Source organism: Panthera onca, chromosome C2, assembly GCF_046562875.1.
Source record: "Panthera onca isolate mPanOnc1 chromosome C2, mPanOnc1 haplotype 2, whole genome shotgun sequence".
Taxonomy (NCBI): domain Eukaryota; kingdom Metazoa; phylum Chordata; class Mammalia; order Carnivora; family Felidae; genus Panthera; species Panthera onca.
The window spans coordinates 46,010,306-46,036,918 of NC_138347.1; the positions used below are offsets into that span (position 1 = coordinate 46,010,306).

General features: G+C 43.2%; 2 protein-coding genes across 8 annotated transcripts in view; one reads left to right on the top strand and one right to left on the bottom strand.

Annotated features, from left to right (window-relative positions):
• CRYBG3 (crystallin beta-gamma domain containing 3) overlaps positions 1-13,399 on the top strand; it is a 130,008-nt gene extending 116,609 nt beyond the window's left edge. For both annotated transcript variants that reach the window (XM_078452917.2, XM_078452918.2), the window contains 5 exons: positions 3,039-3,178; positions 5,987-6,110; positions 9,610-9,768; positions 10,897-11,056; positions 11,814-13,399. In XM_078452917.2, the coding sequence (XP_078309043.2) occupies positions 3,039-3,178; positions 5,987-6,110; positions 9,610-9,768; positions 10,897-11,056; positions 11,814-11,902 (672 nt within the window). In that variant the 3' untranslated portion in view covers positions 11,903-13,399. The remainder of the gene's footprint in view (positions 1-3,038; positions 3,179-5,986; positions 6,111-9,609; positions 9,769-10,896; positions 11,057-11,813) is intronic.
• RIOX2 (ribosomal oxygenase 2) overlaps positions 13,325-26,613 on the bottom strand; it is a 28,054-nt gene continuing 14,765 nt past the window's right edge. For 5 of the 6 annotated variants that reach the window (XM_078452922.1, XM_078452920.1, XM_078452921.1 and 2 more), the window contains exons 5-10: positions 22,432-22,535; positions 19,134-19,236; positions 18,171-18,339; positions 16,113-16,201; positions 14,246-14,332; positions 13,325-13,817 (exon numbers count right to left, since the gene is read on the bottom strand). In XM_078452922.1, the coding sequence (XP_078309048.1) occupies positions 13,659-13,817; positions 14,246-14,332; positions 16,113-16,201; positions 18,171-18,339; positions 19,134-19,236; positions 22,432-22,535 (711 nt within the window). In that variant the 3' untranslated portion in view covers positions 13,325-13,658. The remainder of the gene's footprint in view (positions 13,818-14,245; positions 14,333-16,112; positions 16,202-18,170; positions 18,340-19,133; positions 19,237-22,431; positions 22,536-26,613) is intronic. The other variant, XM_078452924.1, reaches the window with a different exon arrangement.

Consider the following 26,613-nt stretch of genomic DNA (forward strand, 5'->3'; position numbering starts at 1 on the left):
CTTCGCCTTTCCTTTCCCCTTTATTTCCTTGGTGTTCTCTTTTTAGCTGTGCTTTCATAGTACATTTACTCCACCGCCTCCACAGCCTCCTTTGCGTGTCTGCCCAGTTCTGCCCTCTTTTCCCTTTCCTCACCCCTACCCATCTGTGGTTGTCACCCAGATCCTGGGAGCTCCCACGCTCTTCTTGCCTGCATGGGATTTGTTTCCCTGAAGCACAGATCCAAAAGTCCAGTCTTCGGTGGACATTTCTGTTAAGATTACCCTGTCTGTCCTGTCTGTCTGAACATTAAAAACACCCAGTTCTAAATAGAAGTTCTTAGCTTCATTTATTAGAAGTTCTTAGCTTACATTTCCCTCCAAATTTCCTTGTATGATAAGTTATACCATGGTGCCCCCAGCCACATCTTTGCATGTTGTCTTCTGTATTTACTCATTCCATTTGTTAGCCCTGTGTCTGTTTTAGCACTGTGATAGATTTTCTGGCCATCCCTTGTTGACCAGTCCTAACCTTCCACCATCACCCCCCCCCCCCCCGCCCTGCTTCGCCCCCAACACACACACACACACTTTAGGGTCTGGCTCTTTCTTGGGACTGGAGTATTTTTCCCATCTACTTTCCATTTCTGTTTTCTTCACTCATGTTGTCTGATATATTTCCCAAAGTCCATTTAAAGAAAAACACAGGGCTACCTGGGTGTCTCAGTTAAGCATCTCAGTTTTGGCTCAAGTCATGATCTCATGGTTTGTGACTTTGAGCCCCACATCAGGCTCTGAGCTGATAGTGCAGAGCCTCCTTGGGATTCTCTCTGTCTGCCTCTCCCCCTCTCTCTGCCCCTCCCCTGCTTGTGTGCCCTGCCTCAAATAAGTTTAAAAAAAGAAAAAAAAAATACACATATATGCAAAATGTGCATAATAATCACCGATTTAAATTCTTGAGGGGCACCTGGGTGTCTCGGTTAAGTGTCTGACTTCAGCTCAGGTTGTGATCTTATGGTTCACGAGTTCAAGCCCCGCATTGGGCTCTGTGCTGACGGCTCAGAGCCTAGAGCCTGATTCAGATTCTGTGTCTGTCTGTCTGTCTCTCTCTCTCTCTCTCTCTCTCTCTCTCTCTCTCTCCCTCCCCCCCTTCCCCACTCACACTCTGTCTCTCTCAAAAATAAATAAACATTTTAAAAAGTTAAATTTTTGAATAAATAATACATTTCTAAGCTTCAAAAATCAAAAAGTACGAAAGGCATGTAGTCAAAACCTCAGCTCCCACTTTCATCTTTCAGATCCTATTCTGATAGATAGTCATGGAGTAGTTTCGTTTCGTTTCTTTTCTTTTCTTTTCTTTTCTTTCTTTCTTTCTTTCTTTCTTTCAAGAAAATTGTTCATGTGTACACGTGCACATTATTTGTGGGCATGTGCATAAGTTTTCCCTTTAATGCACAAGTGGAAGCAGAAGAAATATGCTATTCCACACTACTGTTCACTGTATTTACCTCTAAGGAATATATCTTAGAGATCTTTCATAAAGATCTCCTTATTCTTTTTTACAGCTGTATTTCTCTATGAATGTACCATAACTTATTTAGCCAGTCTCCTTTTGATGGATATTTAAGTCATCTGTATCCTTTGTTATTCCAAACACTGCTGCAAAGAATAATGCTTTCATAATTCATCTTGCTCTTACGCAAAGTCAGTTGTTTATTTACTGTTCTTTGAACATCCACATTCCCTGCTGCTAGTGCTCTGTTTCTCATGTACCAATTACAGATACTTTCCTAGGCCCCTGTCCAGAAGCCTTCAAGGACTCCCCATTGGCAGTAAATCTGTCTCTGCCCTGTTAGTGACAAGGAGAAGCAGACAATTCAATACCTCCTAGCAAACAGTGGGGGTACTTGACACTGTTTCCTTTTGGACTCTATTCTAGTTATATGGATCTATTTGCTATTCCCTTAACATGTTCCATGCATTTCTGTCTCCCTTCCTTCGTATAGAGTGCCTTCCCTCCATTCTCTCTGGGCCTGTCCAAATCATGGCATCCTTGAAGACTGAGCTCACATACCACGACATCCACCTTTGTGAAGCTTCCTTGATCCTTACTCCTTTCTGCTAAAAAAAAGCATCAAGTCTTCTGTATTCTGAGAACTTTCACAGAGCATATCCTTTTCCACCCTGGATTACATTTCAATACCTGTGCAATTCTCCAATTTTAGTTACTAGTTAGTAATGACCCAGACACAAGGATGGTGCCTTGCTTTGTCTTCTCATCCCTGAAAAGTCTTCTAGCATGGTGTCTTGCATATACCAATGAGTGAAAAAGAGCAAAGTTGGTTCTGTTCTTCTCTGACACAAGGAGTTGGGGAATACTTACTTTGAATGTAGGTATCACTCCTGCCCCTGTGCATTTTGGCTTTTGGTTGTTAAATTAAAAATGCCTTTTTCTGGGGTGCCTGGGTGGCCCAGTTGCTTGAGCATCTGACTCTTGATTTTAGGTCAGGTCATGATCTTACAGTCATGGGATTGAGAGCCCCATGTTGGGCTCCATGCTAAGCATGGAACCTGCTTGAGATTCTCTCTCCCTCTGCCCCTCTCCTCCTTCTCTTTCTCTCTCAAAAAAAGAAAAAGAATGCCTTTTTCTTCCTCCTAGGAATGAGTTTAAGAGCCTGGAGCCATCATGTGTTGGATTCTCAGTGACTGCTCCTGTGGCTTTCTGGGGAAATGGTGCCGTTCCATTCCATGTTCATCCTGTTACCAGCTGAAAGTGCTGGCAAGACCAAAATGTCCGCATTATAGCACAGCCAGACCTTAATTGGAACCAAGTGTCCATTTCCATTATGAGACTGAGATTGCTGTTCTAAACCTCCGAACAAAAATTATGAGTAGAATTTAGTCTCACCTGTGCAGTTTTGACTATAACATCATTAGAGGGTAGAGCAGTAAACTGTATGCATTCGAGAATACGGTGGATCCTGGGTACCCTGTGTTGTGACTGGGAGGTCACTGGAGAATGGCCACCCTGTATGGTGATGCTTTCTCTTTTTTGCTGTTAGGTTTTTGAAGAACCCTCCATTAGCCTTTTTGCTCTGGAACACTGTGAGGGAAGAGAGTTACATCTAGAAGAGGCTGTGAACTCTGTTCTGAACAAGGACCTGCACTTTTACACCCAGTCTGTATGGGTAAAAAGTGGACTGTAAGTATGGGACAAAGGTATGGCCTGGTTCATTTACTGTTTTAGGAGAGAGCTGCACAGTTGCTTTTTTTTTTTTTTTTTTTTTTTCCATTTGAGAGCGAGCAAGTGCCAGCAGGGGACAGACGGGGGGGGGGGGGGGGGGGAGCGGAACGGGGAGGGGAAGGAGAATTCCAAGCAGGTTTCATACTGTCAGTGCAGAGCCTGATGTGGGGCTTGAACTCACGACTGTGAGATCCTGACCTGAGCTGAAATCAAGGAGAGTCAGATGCTCAACCAGCTGAGCCATGCGGCCACCCAAGCACATTGCTTTTTATCTCTCCACTGCTATTGTTGTCTGGTCTGGAGATGCTATTATTCCTTTTCTTTCTCAACGTAACAAGAGTAGTATCTGTTTACATAAGATTAGGCCGTGGATTAGGTCCAATATATAGTAACATGCGGCAGTCTGGGAGAAGAGCCCTTTGGGAGAGATGGGCTGCCCTGTGTTGATAGCATGTGTCTTAGAGTAGGTGGACCAGGTGACCTTGACTGGTTGAGACCACTGCCTGCCTAAGATAACCGACTATTTCTCACACTGGAAGTGTGTTGTTGTATTTTGATTTGACGTCCTGTTTGTTCTAGAGCCTTTTGCTCCAGGGTACTTCTTTTCATGCTGAGGGTTCAGGTGAATCTAGCCCACCCACCAGTGTTGCTGTCCATTCAGGTTGTCAGGGTGGATCCAGGTTGTGTGGGGCCTGCACTTATACAATCCGGGAGACTGCTTTAAGAAAAGGAATGAAAAATGACAGATACATAAATTAGGTATGAACTTGCATATTTATTTAGAACAAAAATGGTAAGAGGCCTGGCAGTGAGAGTTCCAGAGGTTGAGGCCCTAAGACTTCCTGGGAGATCTGTTTCTCAGGACCTATCTGGAGAGTGGCACAAGAGCCTGCCCTGCCTCCTGCACTGTTGCTGTTTTGGTATCAAAAGTGAACTAAAAGACCGCACATAGCTCTTGATGATTAATATAAAGATGATTGTTTTTATTTCTTATGACTTTTAAATTGTGTGATAATCAACTCTGCTTATTTAAGTGTCTGGGGATAACAGAAGAGAAAGCCAAGAATATAAATTGATTTGAAAATTAAGTCAACTATTATAATAAATGAAGTTTGAATAGTCACCTGTATAGCAATTTAATTTTTCTTCTTCAGAGCATTTGACATTGGTGTTTCTTAACCATAAATTGACTTACTCTCTCTAAGCATAATAATTCCCATACTAGATACTAGTATATTATTTACCACTTAACTAAGTCTTTTGAATTCTACATCCTGGTGATAATACGACTTTCACAGCATTTTTACACTTTACTTTCCTAAGTGGAACTGATAATTATTGACTCACCTGTTGTAATTTCTTACCATTTCTTATTTCACTCTTTTGTAGAAAACTGGTACTATTTTACCTTGACATTATTTCTTCTCTTTAGCTTATTATCCACCTACTCTGCCTGTTCTGGATTCTCTAAGAGAAAATCAGTATCAGAGTAAGGAATAGAGAATGCTGTCTGAAGGTTTTCCTAGGCTGCAGATGGCTCAGAATAGGACTTAATGCACAGCCAGCTGCCCTTTTGACACATTTTGTTTTGTTTAATCCCCGTATTATCCCATATCTCCAATTTGTCAAGTTTTAACGCTTTTTAGCTGTGGAATCCATTAAGATTAATGTATGGTGCAGTGTAGTTTATTAAAGTCTTGCCTTATAACGGAAACTTCCCTGCCTATTTAAAAAGTCTGCACAGCTGGAGAGGTAGATGAGCCTCTCCATAGTTTAGATTCGTGTATGTAAGAAGGGGCAGAGGGAAGGCCAAATATCCTATTCATCTCTCCATGAAAAATCAGGCCAAGCCTGATCTTGATTGTGGGAAGCAAGCAGAGTGCTTTGGTCTGAACCAGGCAAGGTAGCCACCTCATCTTCCACACATACTTTCTGAAAGCACTGTTTGTGGTGACGTTGAGTCCTGAGAATTTCAGATCTTCTTGGCACTCCAAGTTTATTATAAACCTTAGCTGTTGAGCTAAATCAGGGCTCAGCAAACTTTTTCCGTAAAGGACCAGATGATGATTTCAGTTTGTTGGCCATTCTATCTCAGTCACAACTATTCACATGCCAGTCAGTAAAAGAATGAATGTGGCCACTTAAGTCTTGAGACTCCCCTCAAGGCCCTGAACGCTTCTACATGCTTTAACTTGGCCCCAGTTGGAGGCCTCAAGGGCAGTGAGCAGGCTTTGCAACAGAGCTGGGCCTTAAAGCAAGAGAGTGGATTTCTGTAGATAATTTTCAGTTGTCCTTGGTGACCTTGGAGAAGTTATAGAAGGAGGTGTGCCTGGGAGTTCCCTGGAACCACCTAGAGAGACTCTGAAGGACACCCGGCGATGAGCCTACGATGGGAGAGTAAACCTAGTATTTTGTAACTGGTAACAGGGAAAGGCTGTGGTCTGTCTTTGAATGTTAAACTGTTACAAAAAAAAAAAAAAAAAAGACAGCATTATCAAAGAAACACAGAATTTTAGACCCGGAGGGAACCTTGTTTTAGAAGTAAGGAAACCAGAATCCTAACTGAAATGCAAATCTTCTGAGCCCCAGTGCAGTGGGCTTTCTCCCGGTCCCTCCTATCCTTTCTGTTAAAAAACAGTTATACATTTTTTCTTTGAAAATCTACAAACCCAGAAGTCTTAAAGAATGAACCTTGTATACAAGAAGGTGTTTTTGATAAGAGATTGCTTTTTGTTTTTAAGTATTCTTTTTCCTGCTTTTATATAGGTGGATAGCTTATGAAGGATCCAATTTCTTAGGAAGACAAATCCTACTCGAGCCTAATGAGATCCCAAATTGGACAGCATTCAGTGGATGGAAAACAATTGGTTCCCTCCGTCCTATGAAGCAGGTAAGGAGGAGAGAAAAAACCCATAAGATCCAAAATAGCTTGATTTTTCTAGTACAAATGTCATGAACCACAGCATCTGAAATATTGACCATTTAGTTTGACATTTATGTTACAAGGGGATCACATTAGGATGAGAAATCTTGTAGATGTTAACCAATTCATTAAATTGTATCTAAAGTCAATGTTGGGTTTTAGGTTTGAGTCCACAATCTTACTGACCTTGTTGACCTTTCATGGAAAAAATAAATATCATGAGGTCTGTGGAAAGCAAACGAAACAATGAAGTCAGAGACTGCCCTAGTTTTACTTTCTAAGAACTTGGATGTTTTCCCCTACTTAATAAAACTCAGGATGGATCTTACACACCTACTGCTTGTCGATCTTCCGTTCAAAAGCTTCTGGGTCACAGAAAGGAAATATCAGCATGTGTGGAGCCATGGGAGGTTTCACAGAAGGTGGGAAAGCCAAGCCAGGCGATCAGGTGTGATCGTCAGTGGATATGCCATTTGACTTCTAATTTGAAAGACTTCTCACTTGATTCCAACAACAGCCCTTTAAGGTAGGAGTTGTTATTCCCATTTTCCAGATGGGAAAATAAAGGTCAGAGAGGTAAAGCAAATTAGCAAAAGTCCTCCAACTGTCAGAACCAGGATTTGAACACAGATTTATTTTCTAAAATTTGTGTTGAGCAGCCATATGCTTAACTTCGTCCAAAATAAGATCAGCAATTACAGAGTGGCACCATACATTCCAGGCACTGAGCTGAGGGTGGCATAGTGGATAGAAGTGCTGAGGCTCTGATGTTCAGATTGGACATATGGCAGCCAGTAAGTGGTCTTGCTGCCCCCGCCTCCTGCCACACACACATCCACACTGTGCCCATTCCTACCACTCTCTGGTTCTGTTGGTTCAAATCCTGGCTCTGCCACTTGTAAGCAGTGTGACTTTGGGTGAGTCACTTCACTTCCTGGCACCTCAGATTCCTCTCATGAAACAGTGATCCCCTTGCTCACCTCTCAGTATTGTTGTGAGGATTAAATAAGAACATGTATGTGAAGAGCCTGACAAGACATCTGGCTTACATTACTGTGGGAACACATTTATTTTGAAAGTTCCTTCATCAGTGTCCCTTGAGAGAATCAGAGATGCTCTTCTGAGTGACACTAAACGTGAGCAGGCTTTTCCTGGCAAAGAGTTGGTGGTACAGGATTTCGTGACCTTCACATCTCGCTTATTCCTCACTCCGGTCACATGAGATGGTGGGTAATCCTACTGAAAACCATAGGAAAAAGCAAGGCAGAAGTGGGAATTCAGTTTAGCTTTTCCCAACTATATAATAATGCTTAATCCTATGTTGTTAGGAACTTTAGAGGCCAACCTAGACGCTAAGACTATCCTCTCACTTGTGAAACGTAGCTCCTTACTGGAGAAGGTCTCTGTGATTGTTCAGGGTCCCGAGATCAAGGATAGCTAGAACAACAGCCTCTAATTTCACATAAAAGTTTTTTGACAGTTAACACTGTGTTGTTATTGTGTTGTGCTTTAGGACCTGATTCCCATTCTGGTTTAATAATCAATTTTAAGAATATTTTTATAGATTATTTTGTCTTTGTTTATTTAGGCCACAGCTTTAGAACCCAGCAAAGGAATTCTGGGTTTCTAAAACAGTATTATTATGGGTCATTTCCGTTTTGGTAAGGCTCTCGGTACTGCTGTAATTCATCTTCTTGTATGGAAATTCAGGAATAATTAAAATGTGATCCTCTTTGAGTTTGGGAATTAGGAAGTCACTAAGGCACTTATAATGCACATCACTATTTTAAAGTGTAATTACAGAAGAGTCAGACTACAAGTGTGTAATAAGGGTAATTAGTACTTTGAGTTAATTGATTAAAACTGTAATGTTTGGTCCTAACATAATTGGAATTGTGTCCTCTGTGAAGGTCACACCTCACGCCTGTTTTCTGTGTGCAAAAAGTAAAGAAACTAATAAAGCTGTACTGAAGCCTCAAGAATTAAAAATTGGCAGTGGGAGACTTACGGAATTATATCCCTCCTATAAACTTATTATCAATCACAGATATTTAAGCACATTCATTACTGTGTCAGTATGAATGTGGAAGTGGTGCTCTGAAGCATTGAAAACATTTTGCTAGTAGAGGTCTTTTTTACCGGCTTTAAATGGCCAGATACAAATGTGTCCTTCTATTTGCCTAAGTACACAGAATGTTTATTTCCTTAGAAAGGCCGAACGTGGCAGCAATATACCAAAATTCAGCTGGCTTTCAGTTGATCTGAGTTTCAAAAGGGTAGAATATGGCGGGCTTACCATGATACATTATTGCATTTACCTAGCAGTTGGGTTTCTCAGAGTGGAAGTGCTTCCTTATTAAATAGATGGTTTGTTATTATCTAGCAGAATTCTGATTAGGGTGCCAGCATATGACCCAAGGTGGGGATGTGGAGTGTCTTGTATTTTATTTCATTAAGACAGGAGGCCTATGGCTAAAAAAATGGTTTCTGGGGAGTTTCCATCCTATGCTGTGTCCCTTCCTTCTCTGACTTAATTCACACCACCACCTTCTCTTGTTCTCTGTGTCTGAGGGTAATTAGTACACATAAGCAAACCTTAGAGCATCATGGTTAAGAGGGACAGTTTTGGTGAAGGCCAACCTGGCTTCTGCACATCTGTGTTAACTTTGTAAATTTGGCTCATAATTGTACTTTCTTAAAGGGTTCTTCTGGTTATTGACTTGGACAGATAATACAATAGCCCAGAAAGCATTTATTTTAGCACACTGGTTGACATATACTAAGCTCTCAATAAATGTTAACTATTATCCTTAGAGGCAAGTCCTAGATTTAATATTGTATTTGAAAACTTTGTATATGTATTCCAGGCCCAGGGGATGAAGTTCTTGAATACCCACATAGTGATTAAACATACATAGTCTCTTCTCTTGAAGTGTGAAGGTCCACAACGTATAAATTAAACATACTACCACAGCTGCTCAGGCCCTCAGCTACCTGGGTTTTTCAAGACTTTCACAGCAGGCGTTTGGCACTTAACAGTAGCTCAAACAGTGGGTCTCATTATTGCAGTGTTCGCTAAGTTGTTGTTAGAGCCTTGTAGGTGGCCAGTATCTCGCCCTCCTCCTCTTCCCCTTGCTCTCCCAGCACAGATGGGACACCCTGGTTCCTGAATGAAACTGAGCAAGTCCGGCATGCTTCACCGCCCCTTGCCATGTGGCATTTTAATGAATGAAACTATTACCTTTCACTTTTCCAAAAGGGCCCTGTTGAGAAAAGTGTTCAGTGACCTGAGGTCTCTCAATAGAAAAATAGTAACTTAAACATACTGACTCAAGGGAGGAAGGGCGCAAGTGCATAGCAAGCCGAATTCCGTCACCGCCTGCCTTCTAAGCTGCTGTCCTGTGGAAGGCTTGATTGCCAGGTTCATAATGTTTTTTCCTAATTGGCGGTCTCTCCCCTGTGCTAGCCTGCAGTGTACATCAGAATAAGGAACCGGGCCCAGGACGAGTACCTGACCGTCACCGGCAATGTCGCTGACACAAGGGCAACATCTGTGTGCGTTTCTCCCTATAGCGGCAAGACCACTCAGGTTTGGCACTACTGCCGAGGACTCTTCAAGTCCAAGGTAACCACCCACTGATACCTCGCCCTGCCTTTTGGCTTTTTCTTTTGGAAACCAGAATCTTGCCCGATCAGATGGGAGTATAAAATAATGCAAAGGTCGGGGCACCTGGGTGTCTCAGTCGGTTGAGCGACTGTGGCTCAGGTCAGGATCTCGCGGTCCGTGGGTTCGAGCCCCGCGTCGGGCTCTGTGCTGACAGCTCGGAGCCTGGAGCCTGCTTCGGATTCTTTGTCTCCCTTTCTCTCTGCCCCTGCCCTGCTCTCGCACTCGGTCTCTCAAAAAGTGTATAAACATTTAAAAAAATATTTAAAATAATGCACCTTCCTAGAAACAGTTGCATGATTATTCAGATACTGTGATGTATATTACTAAGGCTTTTCAGTGAAATCGATTTAGAAACTGAATTTTCTAGATGGGAAAATTCTCTATTTGAAGTGAAAAACTAAGGTTATCACACACTGGATATGCCTAAATGATTTTTAAAACCAGTGACAACTCACTGGATTCAACTGGACATTGTGCTTTTGTGACACATTCCTTACTGTGGCCCAGGTAAAATCAGGTGTCTGTGATTTAAACATGTTGAACCTTTCACTTTGAAAATACACAAGGAAGCAGTAGTACAAGAAGTTGTTACTGGAGAAAGCTTAGAAAAACCAAGTTTACATTTGTGATGCTCCATTACATTTGATGCTCTGGGGAACAGAACACCAGTTTTATTATGTCACCAATGGATTGCCTACCTTTTTCTCATCAACAAAAATGAAAAGCACTTAAGAGTAATTATCATATGGCTATCTAGCACATCACGGATGCTTTTATAGGAAAACCAAGCTCCAGTGATCCGATACGTTTATGCTAATAAACATTTAATTGTAATGCAGCAAACCTTCATTGACCATCTGTTGTCAGATGCAGGTATCCTTTTAAAAAATGAGCACCTCTATTTCAGTAGATCTATTTCTGTACCATCTCCTTCTCTCAGCCATAAAGAAGACTTAAAAAGTTAGTGGAATTGTAACTATGCTATACAGTCTTCTTTTTTAGATGAGAGTTGTGTAAAGAAAAGGGACCCCGTTCACTTGATTCGAGATAACACAGTGCTGCCAATTTTCTTCCTAATCCTTTTAGGCCAGTGATACATGCCTGGATGTGATTGGTGGCCGGGACACACCTGGAGCCAAAGTGGCTCTATGGACCGAACACGGACAGTTCCGGCAGAAGTGGAGGCTGAACAGAAATGGAACCATCAGCTCCTATCTCAGTGATCAGCTTGTCCTTGATGTTAAAGGTGGGCCTTTGGACAAACCCACAGGACAAACGTTGTGTGTCCCTGGATGTAATTTAAATTCCAAACCTCCTTCTCTTCCTGGGTAAAAGAAATACTAAGTTATTTCTAATTATTCTTGAAAAGAGATACCGCTGTTTTAATGAACAAAACAATTAGCTACTTGGATCAAGTAGGAAAAGCCTAAGGACAAACCTTAGAAGGTTTTTGTACATTAGTACAGTTGTAAAATTCTCATTTGCTACGTGATCTTTGAGAACATTTGTAAATGTGAAGCTTTATCAACTATAAGATGTCCTGTTTCTTAGAAAAAAACCGCTTTTTGCTGTGAACTGCTGTACTCCTTAAAAACCCTCAGTTAAAACTGACGGTGGGTATTGTTCAAGCTTGTTTATTAGCAAGGTCCGGGCTGTTCCTTTAACTGGCTTAGTCATAGCCACTGTCCGTGTGGAAGCAAAATCACAACCCCTGACATTCAGCCAGAGCTGCCTCCGACCCAGCGCTTTGACTGCAAAAGCGGTGTGCCCCAACAAAGCGATTCTGAACAACAATTTACACCCCTTAGTTTTTCAGTTTGAGCCATGATAAGGTCCGGTTTGAGGTTAATAACAGCTAAGCTTATTTAAACTCAGTTTTCCATCTCAGGCTGCTCTGTAAATCAAATATTAGTCTACCACTCAATGGGCTGAACAAAAGCTTGTGAACATGCTTAAGCACCTGTGTGAACAAATAATCTTTTCTTTTGGAATTTCTATTGTAGGAGGAAATTATTATGACAAGACTCATGTAATTGTAAATCAACCCCTGGAGGGAGAAGAAACACAGAAATGGGACATTGAAATATTGTAAGAGAATTGGCAACATCTCGAGAAAGAGCAAAGGAAGAAGGAACTTCACATCCCATAGAGACGAAGCTCCTTGTCCTCAGACTTCTCCATCACTGAGCAGAAGGTTTTCTCCCAGGTTCCAAACCATTGTTAACCGTGGAAAAGCTCAAAGTGTTCTTGCCAGCTATTCAGTGTTCCTATGAAGAACACATGTTCTGATTTCTGTGAAAGGTTCTATTCCTGCTTGATCTCCATCAAGTGTGTGTTTTCTCTCCTAAGATCCTCCTAGTAGATGGGTGTGAGTGCTAAGCAGAGGAAAACAGATTCCTTTAGGTCAAGTTGTACTTTTCCTAGAAGATAACTTTTTTAGCAATACCTGAAAACATATTTAATAAGCCTTCCTATTAAGTTGCTGTATTTAGGTAAGCCTTAAAGGTTCTTCTCTATTGAAGCTTTTATAACAGAAGCACCTTAAGTATTCATACTTGTAACTGACCCCAGGGAGGACCTCAGCTTTGTTAGGAAAAAGGCTCAAGTACTGGCATATTTTCTGTGGCCAAACTAAAAAAAAAAAAAAAAAGGCACAAATAACCTGTGGCCATCCTTTTCCTCTGTAGTAATAACAGGCACCCTTCAGGGTGGCAAGACTGTAACCAGTGGTCACCTGTCCTGGTGCTGAGGCCTCGTCCTAGAATCTGCCTGATCTGCCCTCAAGGAGTGTTTAGTCACAGTTTTCTTTGCTGAAGTAAATTTCAGATGTTCAAATGAAAACCCAAATAGTATTTGAGCCTTGACTCTACCATTTTATTTAATAAAATGACTGAAAACTCAGCTTTCCATTTATAAGCAAAATCAGGTTGGATATCAAGTAATGGTTACCACCTTTAAAAATTAGTTCTTAGTATTCTTTCCTCCTGAGTTGGTTTTAAACAAATTGAGACAGCTGTTCCCCCTCATCCCCAACTTTTACCAGAAAGCAAAAAACCACCTATTTTTATATAGATTCAATCTGCTAGCAATATTTTTAAATATCCCCCTATAAGCACTTTAGAATATAAAATAACAGTGAATTGTTTAAACACAAAGACCCGCTATTTTGAGCATTTTTTTTTTTTTTTTTTATAGAGACTTGGTCTTTCCCTGTAAATAATTGAGTTTTTTTTCCTTCACTCTCAGGCTTTTTGTCATCTTTGAAGCAGCGTTGTAAAACTCCCTTAAGCCCATAGATGTGAGTGCCTCTCATTAGTTTGGCAGTATTTAATGAAACTTATAGGGGTAACTTTATTTTAATGGGGGGGGGGTGGGGTTATGTATACGCAAAGGTATGTATATTTTCATTGTGAAAAACCAATTTAAAATTTAATTGTTGAAAAGATTTTTATAGAGCCAGTGAGGCTCTTTAAAGAAGTTGTTTCTTCCAAAGAACAAAGCCAGGTAAATGACATTCAAATTTCAATGATACATTTATTGGAGTTGTACCTTTTCTACCACACTGGATTAAAGAAGTTTGTCAAAAGTACGGTTTTGTTACTTTCTGAGACATCTACTTCATCTGCCATTCTTTCCTCCATGTGCCTCTGTAATACACATGGCCAACCAACTTCCTGAAACAGGGAGGTCTCACATCGTTAGGTAGGGACAGTTGTAAAGACAGCTGCTGTAGAACCATTCCCAGGCTGCTGACTGAAAGCAACAGAAGCTGCCTAGCACATAAATGTTTGCTCCTCCTCTTCTCATACGTATGTAACAGATGGTCCATTCTCAATTCTGGAAAGGCACTAGACTACCTGGATCAAGCATTCTGTCCAGAGGGATAACACCAGATTTTCCTTTTCCTCATCTGTAGGAAGTCTCAGGTTCTTGACAGAAACAGCTGGATGGCCCCAAATTTGCTTCAGTGCATCCATATGTGATAAAGGAAAGCGAAGTCCATGAGACTGAAAAAGGACAAACCATTTAGGTAAAAAATGTACTTTCATTAAAAAAAACTTCTATAGTTATCAGTACATCATTTTTGATAACCTTAAAATTAGGTAACCTACAGAACTGGCCAATTCCCATATAAAAATTTAGACTTTATGAAAGGCATCCTAGTTTATATAATAGTCTTTTGCACTGCTTCATATTTATTACATTACACATTTCCTTCAAGGCTGCAAGTCCCAGCTAGTATCTTTTAAAGCTGGTATATGTACATCACAGAACTGTCTGGCTTCATCATCCCCATGCAAGGGCTTTGTCAATTGTGTGAAACGTTAAGTCCATGCTGTGATCATAAAAAAGCACATCACCCATAAATCAAAGGTAACACGTTCTTCCCAGCCACCACCAAATCACAGGAAAGACATTTTAGGTTGGAACGGACCTCTGTTTCCTCATTTCCCATCATGTGTGTCTCTCTCCTGTTCTTTAAGGAATGATAGATGTAAATCATCTTTTCCTGAGTTTCGTCCTTTAAAAGAAAAAAGGGGAGGGGGTGGGTTAAGTTATCAACAATAAAATAGGAGGTGACTAGGGGCGCCTGGGTGGCGCAGTCGGTTAAGCATCCGACTTCAGCCAGGTCACGATCTCCCGGTCTGTGAGTTCGAGCCCCGCGTCAGGCTCTGGGCTGACGGCTCGGAGCCTGGAGCCTGTTTCCGATTCTGTGTCTCCCTCTCTCTGCCCCTCCCCCGTTCATGCTCTGTCTCTCTCTGTACCAAAAATAAATTAAAAAAAAAGTTGAAAAAAAAAAAAAAAAATAGCAGGTGACTACTAGGAGTGTTTTCCAATAATGAAATTCAACACCCAGAATACTGTAAAGAATCTTTTTGACACAAAATGATTATATACAAGGTATATATTATAATTAGATTACTATTTGTATATAACAAATAGGCACTTTTTAAAGAGTGTAGCTGGTAGAACATCATCAGAAATGGGGTTTAATTAAAAAACAAATGTTTACATATCAACTTATCAATGAAACACGTTTGTTCCTTTGATCCTAACAGCACAGTTTTATGTCAGAATTTGACATTCCCAGTTATAGATAAGCTGACAATTTATGAACACCATGGAGCAAATATTACCAGCCACAGGAGCTATAAAAACTTCCAAATACAGTAGCCTTCCAAATAGTCCCAACTTCCCTTCCTATCCATCCTACACGGGGGTTTATCATCCTAATCAGAACCCTCACTCATTCCTGGTCACCTCTTACATCAGGGACAAAGACCTTGGCCTGATACAGAATGTCTCAAACTGATTATCAGAATAACTAGGATTTTTTTTTTTTTTTAAAATAGGAATACAAGAGTGTATACTTCTGAGGTTTTTTTTCCTGTGTGTTTTATAAATCAGTCCTCTCCAGGTCTGGCCATGATGGCTGACAGTCTGGTTATAGACACACCTAGCTGCCCCACACTCTCATCCCCCTCCAATCATTTATGGAGTACCTATCAAGATAGCGAATTAAAAGGAAGAGGGGGAAGTCATAGGGCAGGGGATGGTGTCCAGGGAGCTTTACTAATAAATACAGAAGCTCCAACCCAGAGCAGATGAAGCCCAGGAATTTAAAACTTCTAAAACTTTTCCAGTTGGTTGTGCCTCCGACTCTTGATTTCAGCTCAGCTCATGATCTCACAACAGTGAGATCAAGCCCTGAATCAGCATGCCCAGCATGGAGCCTGGTTAAGATTCTCCTCCTCTCTCTTTGCCCCTCCCCCACTGGCACTCACTCTCCAAAAAAAAAAAAAAAAATTCCAATAGAGTCAAGGATCAGTTAGCCGGTTTTGGCAACCATAGGATTAGGTGACAAGGTTACGGAATGTCAACTTTCTTCTCCATGATCTACAAGATAGAGATTTTTTGAAAAGAAACCTTCACAAAGCCATATGTAATGATAGATTTGGACAACATTCAGGAGGGGAGAGGGACTGAGGGAGGTGCATGAACAAGGGTCTGCAGTTATCTGAGCAAGAGCAGTATGGCCTGAGACCAGGCAATAATCCCCACATGAGGGGAATAAAGGAGAATCTGTGGGGATGAGGGCAAGCCCCAAACGTCCAACAGGCAGGCCTCTCTGGCCCAGTGAGATGTAAGCACCATCTGATTGATGTAAAGCCAGGGCACAAAGTTATGAGGACAGATGCATGAGGGGTAAAGGCAGGGGCCGTTTGTTAATTTGATAACCTGAGGCCCGTGACAGAAAGGTTCTGAGAAAACAGGAAACCTCCTCCCCTCTGTATACTCACAGACTGATCCTGATGCAGCCCTACTGTGAGGATGGTGTGGTCTTTAAACTGCAGTCTCACTGTGCTGTCCAACCTTGGTAACTGTCCACCTAGAAGACCCACAGGGAGAAAGACAACCTTCACAAGAGGAAACCCAGGCTGAATCTTGTCTGTGGGTAAAATCTAAGTGTGGGGTACCCTCCAACTCAAGTATTGGCTTACCCTATATCTATAATGATACTGAAATATAGTTTACATCCTTATGGAGCTCATTCTTCCAGTGCAGATGTTTAACAGATCAGTAACGATAGATGGTTAAGCATATTAAATAGATGTATACAATACCATGGAAGCATGACAACTGTCACAATAGGGCCACCGTGCCTTCTGCACACAACACTCCCTTCCCCAGTTTCTGTCCTCTGCCTCTTGCTCTACACGTGGACCCTGAAAGGACTGCGTTCAAACCGCACCATCTCACCAACTAGTTGTATAATCATAGCAAATTATTCTATCCATGTAGGTCAAGCATAAGATCATAAAAACCAGCTAATAAAATTCACAGAAATAAAAAAATAGTCCTTTCCCAAGTTAGATTTAACTTAGTGAAAAAGTAGCCACTAAAAACAGACTAATCTTACAGGGTCATCTGGTTAAAGAGTCTCGAAAGAACAGAGCCTTATGGACGATAATGGCTAAGACAAGGAAAACCTTAGAGAAGATATTCCGTGCCATAAGCTGATACTCAGAAAATGGTTCTATAAAGATGAAATACATGCTGAAAAAAATCTGTTTTGAATAGGACCAAACTAATTCTAAACTTCCCCTAAAGACTGTACTAAAAATATAAATTGAATCAATGTTAGAGGCAACCTTATAGACTATTTCAGTGGTTCTCAACTATGATAAATAAGGTTTTAATAAAAATTAGTAAAAATGAGACTCTTACTCCATGGAGAAAGCACCAAGCAGCCCGAGATTGGGCCTGGAGCTCACAGCCACGTGTCGGTGCTCTGCTGAACACAGTCCCCCTGAACACCAACAGTAAGCAAGGCCCCTCCTCTGTGAGAGAGCCAGACTAAAACAGGACCGCTCCACAATCATGTCAGAACTCAGGCAAAAGCAAGAACTTTGTCCAAACCTCCAAAAGGACCACAGGTCCCCATCCTGCTAATCTGGGAAGCAGATCCCATTTTACTAATTCCAACTTCAGCTTCCTTTCACTCCTCCTGCCTATAGAAGACCCAATTAGACTCCCTATTTTCTGACAGCATCCAACTCAGAGCAAAGCCCCACTCTCTTAACCCTCCTAAAAAATCACCTAACCAGAGCCCAAATCCTATAAAGCCTTCCAACACTCTTTTACTGAGATGCCCCACAACCCTCAACAGTGTGTGGTCTTCCCAGTTGCAACCTAAACCCATTTGTCCCCCTGCAGGAGTGCCATACTGATGATACGCTATCACCATCTATCCACAAGTGTTAGGTCATTTGCAGCCTAAACCTGTCCCAAAGTAGTCACATGGGACTTAGGGAAAGTTGGTGACCACCTTGGGCATTCTTAAATTTCACCTGCTGGTGGCAACATTTTACCCATCCCTGAGTTCATCTTGTTGGAATTAGTTCAGTGTTCAAGTTATTAAAACTTCCTGAAGATGATGAGTACCAGAGGACCCATAAATACACCTATTTTTCACCCACAATCACAGGGCTCTTTCTCCCCAACATGCTCGGAGGCAGGATGCCTAAAGGTACAGCATGTCCTATCCAAACATAACACGCCAAAGACAGATCCAGATCCACCTTACCAGCTTCTTGGGGCACCTGGGTGGCTCATTGGTTAAGTGATGGACTTTCGATTTTGGCTCAGGTCATGATCTCACGCTTTGTGAGATGGAGCCCTACATTGGGCTCTGCACTGACAGCATGGAGCCTGCCTGGGATTTTCTCTCTCCCTCTCTCTCAAATAAACTTTAAGATGCTTCTTACTTTCCATCTTCCCAAAGAGGAGCCCACCCAGGAAAGCCTCAAAATATCCCACATCAGCCCAACCACCTAGAAGAAAAGCAAAAGCTCCACCTGGCGTTGAAAACTCTGATCCGTCTCCCATATGGTAAGGGGGGAGTCTGTTCATAACAAAATCCTTCTTCATGTCTGCTGAAAGCAGCTCTTTGGTGCCCTCCAGGCGGTCTGCAAGGGTCCTCAGAAAGCCACTTAATCTTGTTGCAACCGCTGTGGCTTCCACCTGCTGGAAAGAGAAGTGAGTGCTGGCCCAAACTCCAACAAGACTTACTGCCCAGGTCCTGGTCTCCAAAGTAGTACACTGAGCATAATCACCCAGTACAGACGAAGATCCATGACACTTCTGGGGGTATGGGGCAGGGGACAACCAGTGTGTTTAAGAATACCCCATTATTTCCTTGTAACCACTATTCATCATAAGCTGCCTTTTGTTAGCCAAAACAAGATCAATTGTCAGGATTTTGCCTAGAAAGAGGGATCCCTAGAAATATGGTGCAGTCTCAGCTCTGCCTTTAGGAAAGCCAACTCATCATCCTGAGGTGACTGCTTCAGACAGTGAAAGTAACCTTTGCTCAACTTAGCACTAATTCAGTCACCTGAAAACTAGCCTAACAGTGCTGCTGTTTCAAACATAAAACAAGGATGCAGAGGAAAGCCAGGAATACCCAAGTACCCCAAGGATCTCCTGTGGGTCTCTCCTAACTAATCATGTGCAATCAATCTATGGCTCTCCTAGCCACATGTCTTACTTATTCAACCACTTATTCAGCCAGCGTCCTCACAGCGCCTGCTACTGCCACCGTGACATATGGAAAGAGGGCTGTCTGCACAACACCCTAGGCTCTTTGGGTCCCACGTCCCGTGCGGCACGACCCTCCTCTGCAAACCTCCCAGCTCTGCCGTCAGCCCAGGAGACAAGCTTGACTCCTGTGGGAGGAAGGATCCTGGGGTCCCTCCGAGGGGGACAACGGCTTCCGCCGGCCTGGGCTGCCACTCCCCCCACCCGCCTTCACTCCTCACCAGGAGCAGCTGCCGGGGTATGCCAGCCCGGAACTCCAGATCTTCCTTTGCGGTGTCAAACACAAGCCCCGACATGGTGTCCAAAAGGAAATCTCCCCATGAACTGCAACATGCACCAAAAAAGAAAACAGACCACACACAGAATTTACAAAAAACACTGATTTCGAGAGTAAATCCCAAAGCTACAAAGGGCATTCCAACTTCCTTCCCTTCTCCAGGCATCGTGAGTTTAATTAATTTGACATTACTCAGCACAAAAAACTTTAAAAGACCTTCATCAATCACACATCTTCTCTCCCCCGCCTTTCCCAAACACTCACGTGGAAAGTTAAAAGTGGGAAGCTAGACTTTATTCACAATTTTTCCTAAAGATACCACACAATCATATACAGTCTAAGTGGGAAGTTCAAGGGACCAATATTTTATAATGTCTTCAACTATAACACAAGTGTCTATGAGAGGAGCTTTGTAGGAGATTTTAACAATTATAGGACATAAAAAATGTTTATGTTCAAAAACTACAAAAGAAATACATTTAGGGTAACCGTAAGATCCCTAGACTGTGTAATCATCTGAACTGTTAGACGCTACATTTTCCTTTTTCCCTTGTAATAGAGGGGCACTCTTCCCCAGTAAAATATCCAACATCAATAATTTTAAAATAGTCAACTTGCAACTTGTTGAAACTCTAGCAGTGGTTTACTGGGATAGAAGGGTAGAATCCAATGGCCAAAAATAACATTTAGGGATGAGCATCGGTGTTCAATTACCTGTGTTTTCTCTGGGGCATCTACCACTGGCTCACTCCCAAATGTGTGCCACTGTAAGAAATGCTCTGTGGGGTTGCTCTCTTTAAACATTTCTTAGCTGTTTAAAATTTTCCTCAGTGTCACCAGATTTCAAATTGCTGGCTACGTGCAAAATGGAAATTCACAGTATGACTTTTGCTTCTCACCCACTAAGCAAAATTAACACTTTTATGCTTCCCTTCCGGAAAAGTGGCAAACGAAGACAAAAGCCACATCAGAGACACTTTCCCTAAGATGTCCACCCTTTGGCATCTTCACCACTTTATAACTTCACGTTACACCCAACCTCACAGATCTGACTGCGTGAACCTCCTCCAGGAGATTTTTCACCAGCACAAAAATAAGCTCCTTTTGCAAGGCCATAGGTGAAATCATGTGGCAGTAGCTCATGAAGAGATTAACTGCAGCTAACCAGAGCTCTGTGCTCTTTTCAGAGTCAGAATGGATGTTGGGCCTTTCCAGAATTTGAGGTTTATAACTCTTGAGGGGTTCACTTTGGTAAAATAGCCAAACCAACCTGCTGCTGTCCCACAGAGGTCCCAAAACTTCCCAAAAAAGCTACCCTTAAGAGGTGTTAGGAAAAGGCCCCGAAATCCTCACCCTGCCACAGTGCCTTCAAGAGTACTAGGACCAAAGCACAGGGACATCTCTGGGGAGCAATGGTTCTTGAGTTAAATTTGTCCCATTCTAGCCCCAGCACCACCGATAAAGGCTCAGGTCAGAGTCTGACCTACACACGTCAGTCATGGTGTCCATCCACATCCCCAGCTGACCAAAGACATGGGTGGGACCCAGGGAAGAGCCCACTAGCTCTTCACTCTTGGAACTAGGAAACAGTTTAGCAAAAGTAAAAGCTATTAAGTCCACTGAGATACAGGGAGGTCAGACAAGAAACCTAATAATGGCTTATGGTGAGTCAATGTTATGAGTGAACAGAAGATGAGGAAAGACAACAAAGTACGTGAAAAACCAATTACTAGGAAACCAGTCGGGGCCAGTAAGTGAAATGCAAAAGACAGAGAATCACAGAAAGGGGGATGAGCTGAGTAACATTAATGGCGGGACACCAGAAGCTACATGGACATTCATGGTGCCAAACTGGCTGTCAAGGCCCAGAGGTACTTTGTACCCACACTGAACTTCAGGTTCTGGCCTCCCTGTGGCTGGCTCTTTCCACTTCCTACAATCTCACTCCCTCAATTGTCCCCGCTCTTCTTAAGCTGGCCTTGGTGACTTTCTGTTCCCGGCCATGCCCAAGAATCTGCCTAGCCACAGTGACAAAGGCATTTTTCCTAAGCTTTGGCCTTCTATTTGTGGGCAAGGACTGCACTAACTTTAGGCCAGGCTCCAGCAAATTCCTCTGAGCAGCCTCTCAAACGCAGGGGTTAATTTCACCCAGAAAACCCAGATGAGGAAGTAGAAGTACCTTACTAACTTGTTTTGCAAGTTATGGCTTTAAGGTAGGAGGGGACTTGGCTGTCCGTCAGGACTAGAATGCCTCTCCTACTTTGACCTTCTGACCCACCTCTACTTACTCATCCTTTGAGACTCACTCAGCTTGGGTGTCAAGTCATTTCTGAAGCCTTCCTAGATGCCCCAGCTTGGCAAAATGCATTCCTCTATGCTGCAAGAGTTCCCCCTGCAGACCCATGATGGAATCTGCCCCGACTTCCAGACTGCAAGTTCTCTCAAAGACCCTTCAGTAACAGGCCTGCATTCCCAGCAACTAGCACAGCGGCTGGTGCCTGCAGGCTGCGATACAGTAATGACTTTCAAGGAGGTCTGGACTACTAGCAAGGTTGCTGCTGTTCAGAAATCACTCACAGGGAGGGCGCTTCTGCCCGGGTCCTGTGAGGAGGCACTCACCGAAATGGAACACAGTTTTAATTAGAACTGTTTTCAGCACATGTGAGTTTAGGTCTTACTGTTCCAGACTTCCTCTCCTACATAACTTCATGAACTTTTATAAAAGACAGAAACCTTAAAAGAGATCCAGAGGTTTCAGTGGACACGAGGGTTTCTGTTTGGGGTGATGAAATGTTTTGGAAACAGATAGTGGTGATGCTTACACAACAGTGTGAATGTAATTACTGTCACCAAATTGTACACTTAAAAATGGTTACAGTGGCATATACTACGTTGTAAATATTTTACTGCAATAAAAGATTTTTAAAAAGAGACAGACTACCAGTCCAGCCTGGCATCTTTAACACTGCCACACCCACAACTATGGTTCTTTCATCCCAAATTTTCGAGTCTTCGTTGGGTAAATCCCAATGTTCATGGCGTTCCCAGAAGGAATCCCCGACGGGGCGATGGCAGGGAGAAGACTCTAAAGGAGTATGGAGTTAGCAAGGAAGCCTGAATGAAACCCCTGAGATTGGATAAGGAGGACAGTAGTGGCCAACTCCCTCATTCCCTTCTGTGTGTGTTGCCCCGGGCCACAACTTGAGCTGCCCTGGGACACGAGGCTGAGAAGAGGGTCATACTTGTTCTGGTAGGTGCTGATGGTCACATGAGTAGAGTGGGCCAGACCTGGAGGAGTGTCCGCTTGATGAATAGTCCCTCTGGGGAAGTACAGGAAATCACCCGGCTAAAGGAAGAAAAAGAAAAGGGAGGAGGGAGTTAATAAGGAGGAGGTCTTCTCAATCCTTTGTCTTGAAGAAACAAAAATAGGCTCTGAGTTTCAGTTCTCCCTTCTAGAAACCTTCTACTTACTGATTCATGGGGTGGTCTGTATGCTGGGCTCCTGGGGTCCCATTAGTCTAGCTTCACTGTGCCTGTGAGTCTGTCACTGTGAACCCCAGTCCCGAGAGGCTTTCAGTACCCGAAGTCCCCTTCTTTATTCACAGCCGAGACCAGTTACACTTGAAACTGCCCCATCCCAATCCAGGGATCAAGCAGGTGACCTCCTGTGTCTGGGAAGCCTGCACCCTTCCTCTCCACCCTCTGAAGGGTCCAGCAGTCAAGAGTAGAAGCTTTAGAGTCATACAGACGTTGCCATTTACTGGCGAGGAACCTCAGAAAATTATTTAACCCACCAAAGTCTCAGTTCCTTCACCTGTAAAATGGAGGCAATGGCCCAAAATTCAGACTTATTTTCAGGATTAAAGGAGATGCCATATCCAGAGCTCTTGGAACAGTGATAGGCAGATGGTTGTACCGTAAGTACTATTTTACCTGCCACTTCCCCATCAACCATCAGGAAGTTTGTGAGCTCTTCCAGGGAGGGTCGAGGTCCATCGTGTGTCCTCCAAAACCTGAACTCCCAAAGCATCAGTCGTATAATAGAGGCTCAATGAATGTTTGGATGACTAGATGAAAAAGCATGTAACCCTTCCCTTGAACCTAAAAACTAGATGGAACTGAAGATCAGTCCCCCTCTTGGGCGGGTGAGCCGCCTCCATCCTGTCCTAGGACTCGCCCAAGCCAGGGGATAGAAATATCCTTCCTAAATCACTCCTGAAGCTACTTCCTCCCCAATCCCACCCAGACGAGAAACATTCCATATAGCAGTTGCCTAAGGAGGAGAGGCAATCCTGATAGCCGCTTGCCTCCCATCTGCAACACGGGAAGCAGTCTGACTCTGGTTAAGAGCCCAGGAGGTGTGGTTCAAGAGACAGCAGATAAAAAGACAAATGAACCAAAAACCCTTTCCTTAACGCTAAGATTTTCCTTTGAAAGAAACAGTATACAATTAAATATATTCATAAGGGCTCTCTTAGGGGCTCATTCACCCTGAACGACACCAAACTGACAGGGAAATTACCACTTGAAGCAAATGCTTGACTCACAATTACAGCTATCATTTGCTCAGTGTCTCTGCACCACCCTCCAAATGAGACCTTCATTCATTCATTCATTCATTCATTCATTTATTTATTCATCCCACAAACATTTGGTTAACCCCTCTCCATCCTCCTCCCACACCAGGCAAGATGCGAGGCACCGGGGTTAGAGCATTAAACAAAGACCTGTCCCTTTGTAGTTCATTTGAGATGAGAGCAAACATTTAAGAAGAGAGAAGAGACAATGAATACAAGAAAAACACTCGAGTGGGGCGAGGCAGAAAATAAAGCAGTAAATAATGTCAAGCAGTGGTAAGTGCAATGAAGACAAAGAAGCAGAAGACAGACATGAATGATGCATATGGAGGTGGTGGGCAGGGTGTGCCTGGGGTAAGAGATGCCACTGTTATCCAGGATGGGCGCTAAAACCTCACTCTGCTAGACTGACATTTCAATTGAGACTTTAGAGAATGAGCAAGCTAGCCAAGTGACTACCTGGGCCAAAAGGATTCCAGGCAGGGGGAAGAGCAAGGGCAAAGGTCCTGAGGTTAAAAATGTGCTTGGGTCCATGTGGCAGGAGAGCAGTGAGGGTGGAAATGATGGGAAGTGAAGTGAGAAGGCAGCAGAGGGGCTGGATTACAGGACCTTCTGGCCTGTTTTAAAGACTTTGACTTTTATTCTGAATTTAATAGAAAGCTACTGTAGATCTGGGCAAAGGGTACAATGGATCTCAAAAGATCATTATGGTCATGTCAGAAAAGCCTGCAAAGGGGATACCAGATATGAGGCTTTTGTATAAATCCACATCCAAGGGTTTTATCCTGAACAAGCAGGAAAATGTGTCACATTTACAGGAAAGAAGGCTGGGGACAGCAGGAAATGGGAGTTTGCTTTGCAGAATACTAAGTTTGTGGCACCTTTTATCTTTCCAGTAGAGACATTAAGTAGGCAGTTGGATAGGAGTTTAGAGATGTGGGCTAAAGACAGGACATAGCATTGCAAATACATCAGTCTAAAGGGAATTTATTTTTAAATTTTTTTTTAATGTTTATTTGTGAGAGAGAGAGAGAGAGAGACAGTGTGAGTGGGGGAGGGGCAGAGAGACAGGGAGACACAGAATCTGAAGTAGGCTCCAGGCTCTGAGCTGTCAGCGCAGAGCCCGATGCGGGGCTCGAACTCACGAACTGTGAGATCATGACCTGAGCCGAAGTCGGACGCTTACCGAGTGAGCCACCCAGGGGCCCCAATTTATTTATTTTTAAATGTTTTATTTTTGAGAGAGAGCAAGTGGGGAGTTGCAGAGAGGGAGGGGACAGAGGATCCAAAGCAGGCTCCTCACTGACAGCAGAGAGCCAGATGCGGGGTTTGAACCCACAAACTGTGAGGTCATGACCTGACCTGAAGTCTCAGCCCCTCTAGAGGGAATTTAAAACCATGGGAGTGGGTATGGATTGAGGAAAGAGGTCCAGGAAATAAACCCTGGCACCCTAACTTTCAGAGGTGCAAAGACTGAAGAAAAAACAGCCAAAGAGAATGAAGAGGAACAGCCAGTAAGCAGGAAAGAGAAGCAAAAGAGGCTGGCATCCTAGAACCCCAGTGAGGAAGGTGGGAGTGAACCACTGTGTCCAATGAGGCTGACAGGAGGCTGTTAAGATGGGGACTCAGAGGGGGGCACCTGGGTGGTTCAGTCGGTTAAGCGTCCAACTTCGGCTCAGGTCACGATCTCATGGTTTGTGGGTTCGAGCCCCATCAGGCTCTACACTAACAATGCGAAGCCTCCTTGGGATTCTCTCCCTCTCTCTCTGCCCCTCCCCTGATCATGCTATCTCTAGCTCAGAATAAATACAACTTTAAAAAAAGGAATGATGGGAACTCGGAGGCAAGCACTGTACTTGACAACGTGGTGGCCCCTGGTAACCTTGGGGAGACTGGTCCTGGAGCAAGTCTGGGGTCGGGGGCGGGAGCCTCCTGGGAGGTGTTCCCAGGAGCAGGAGAGAAGACTGGGCAGGGTCCCTTAAGATGTCCGTGGCCTAATCCCCGGCATCTATGAATATAGATGATATGAATAGGCTGTGAATGGAATTAAAGTTGCTGAGAGGGAAATTATCCTGGATTATCCAGGCAGGTACGACGTAATCACAAGGATCCCTAAAAGTAGAAGATGGTACAGGAGGAGAGAACCAAAGAGATGTCAGCATGAGAAAGACTGGGCTCTATGTTCCTGGCTTTGCAGATGGAGGAAGGGCTGTGAGCCAAGGAATGCAGGAGGTCTCTAAAAGCTAGAAAAAGCATGGAAATGGATTCTCCCCTAGAGTCTCTGGAAGGAACAGTCTTGCCAATACCTGATTTCAGCCAAGGAAAACCAAATCCCTTCTGGACTGATGAACCGCAGAACTAAATGTGTGTTGTTTTAAGCCACTGAATTTGTGGGAATTTGTGGTAATTTGATAAGCAGTAATAAATGTACTGACATACAGCCGTCTCTTCCAAGGAGTTTCATTGTAAAGGAGGCATCAAAACCTATCCTTCCAGGGCACCTGGATGGCTCAGTTGGTTAAGCATCCGACTTTGGCTCAGGTCATGTTCTCACAGTTCTTGAGTTTAACCCCCACATCAGGCTCTGCGCTGACAGCTCAGAGACTGGAGCCTGCTTCAGATTCTGTGTCTCCCTCTCTCTCTGCCCCTCCCCGCTCACACTCTCTCTCAAAAATAAACAAATATTAAAAAAAACAAAAAACAAAAAACTTCAGTTCTTGCAACTTACAAGGTAAATATTATGCTCTCATTTTCAATAAAGGAGAAACTGAGACTGACATAAACAACTTGCCCAAGAACACATAGCTCTTAAGCGACCACAGCTACATTCAAAACCAGGCGTGTCAG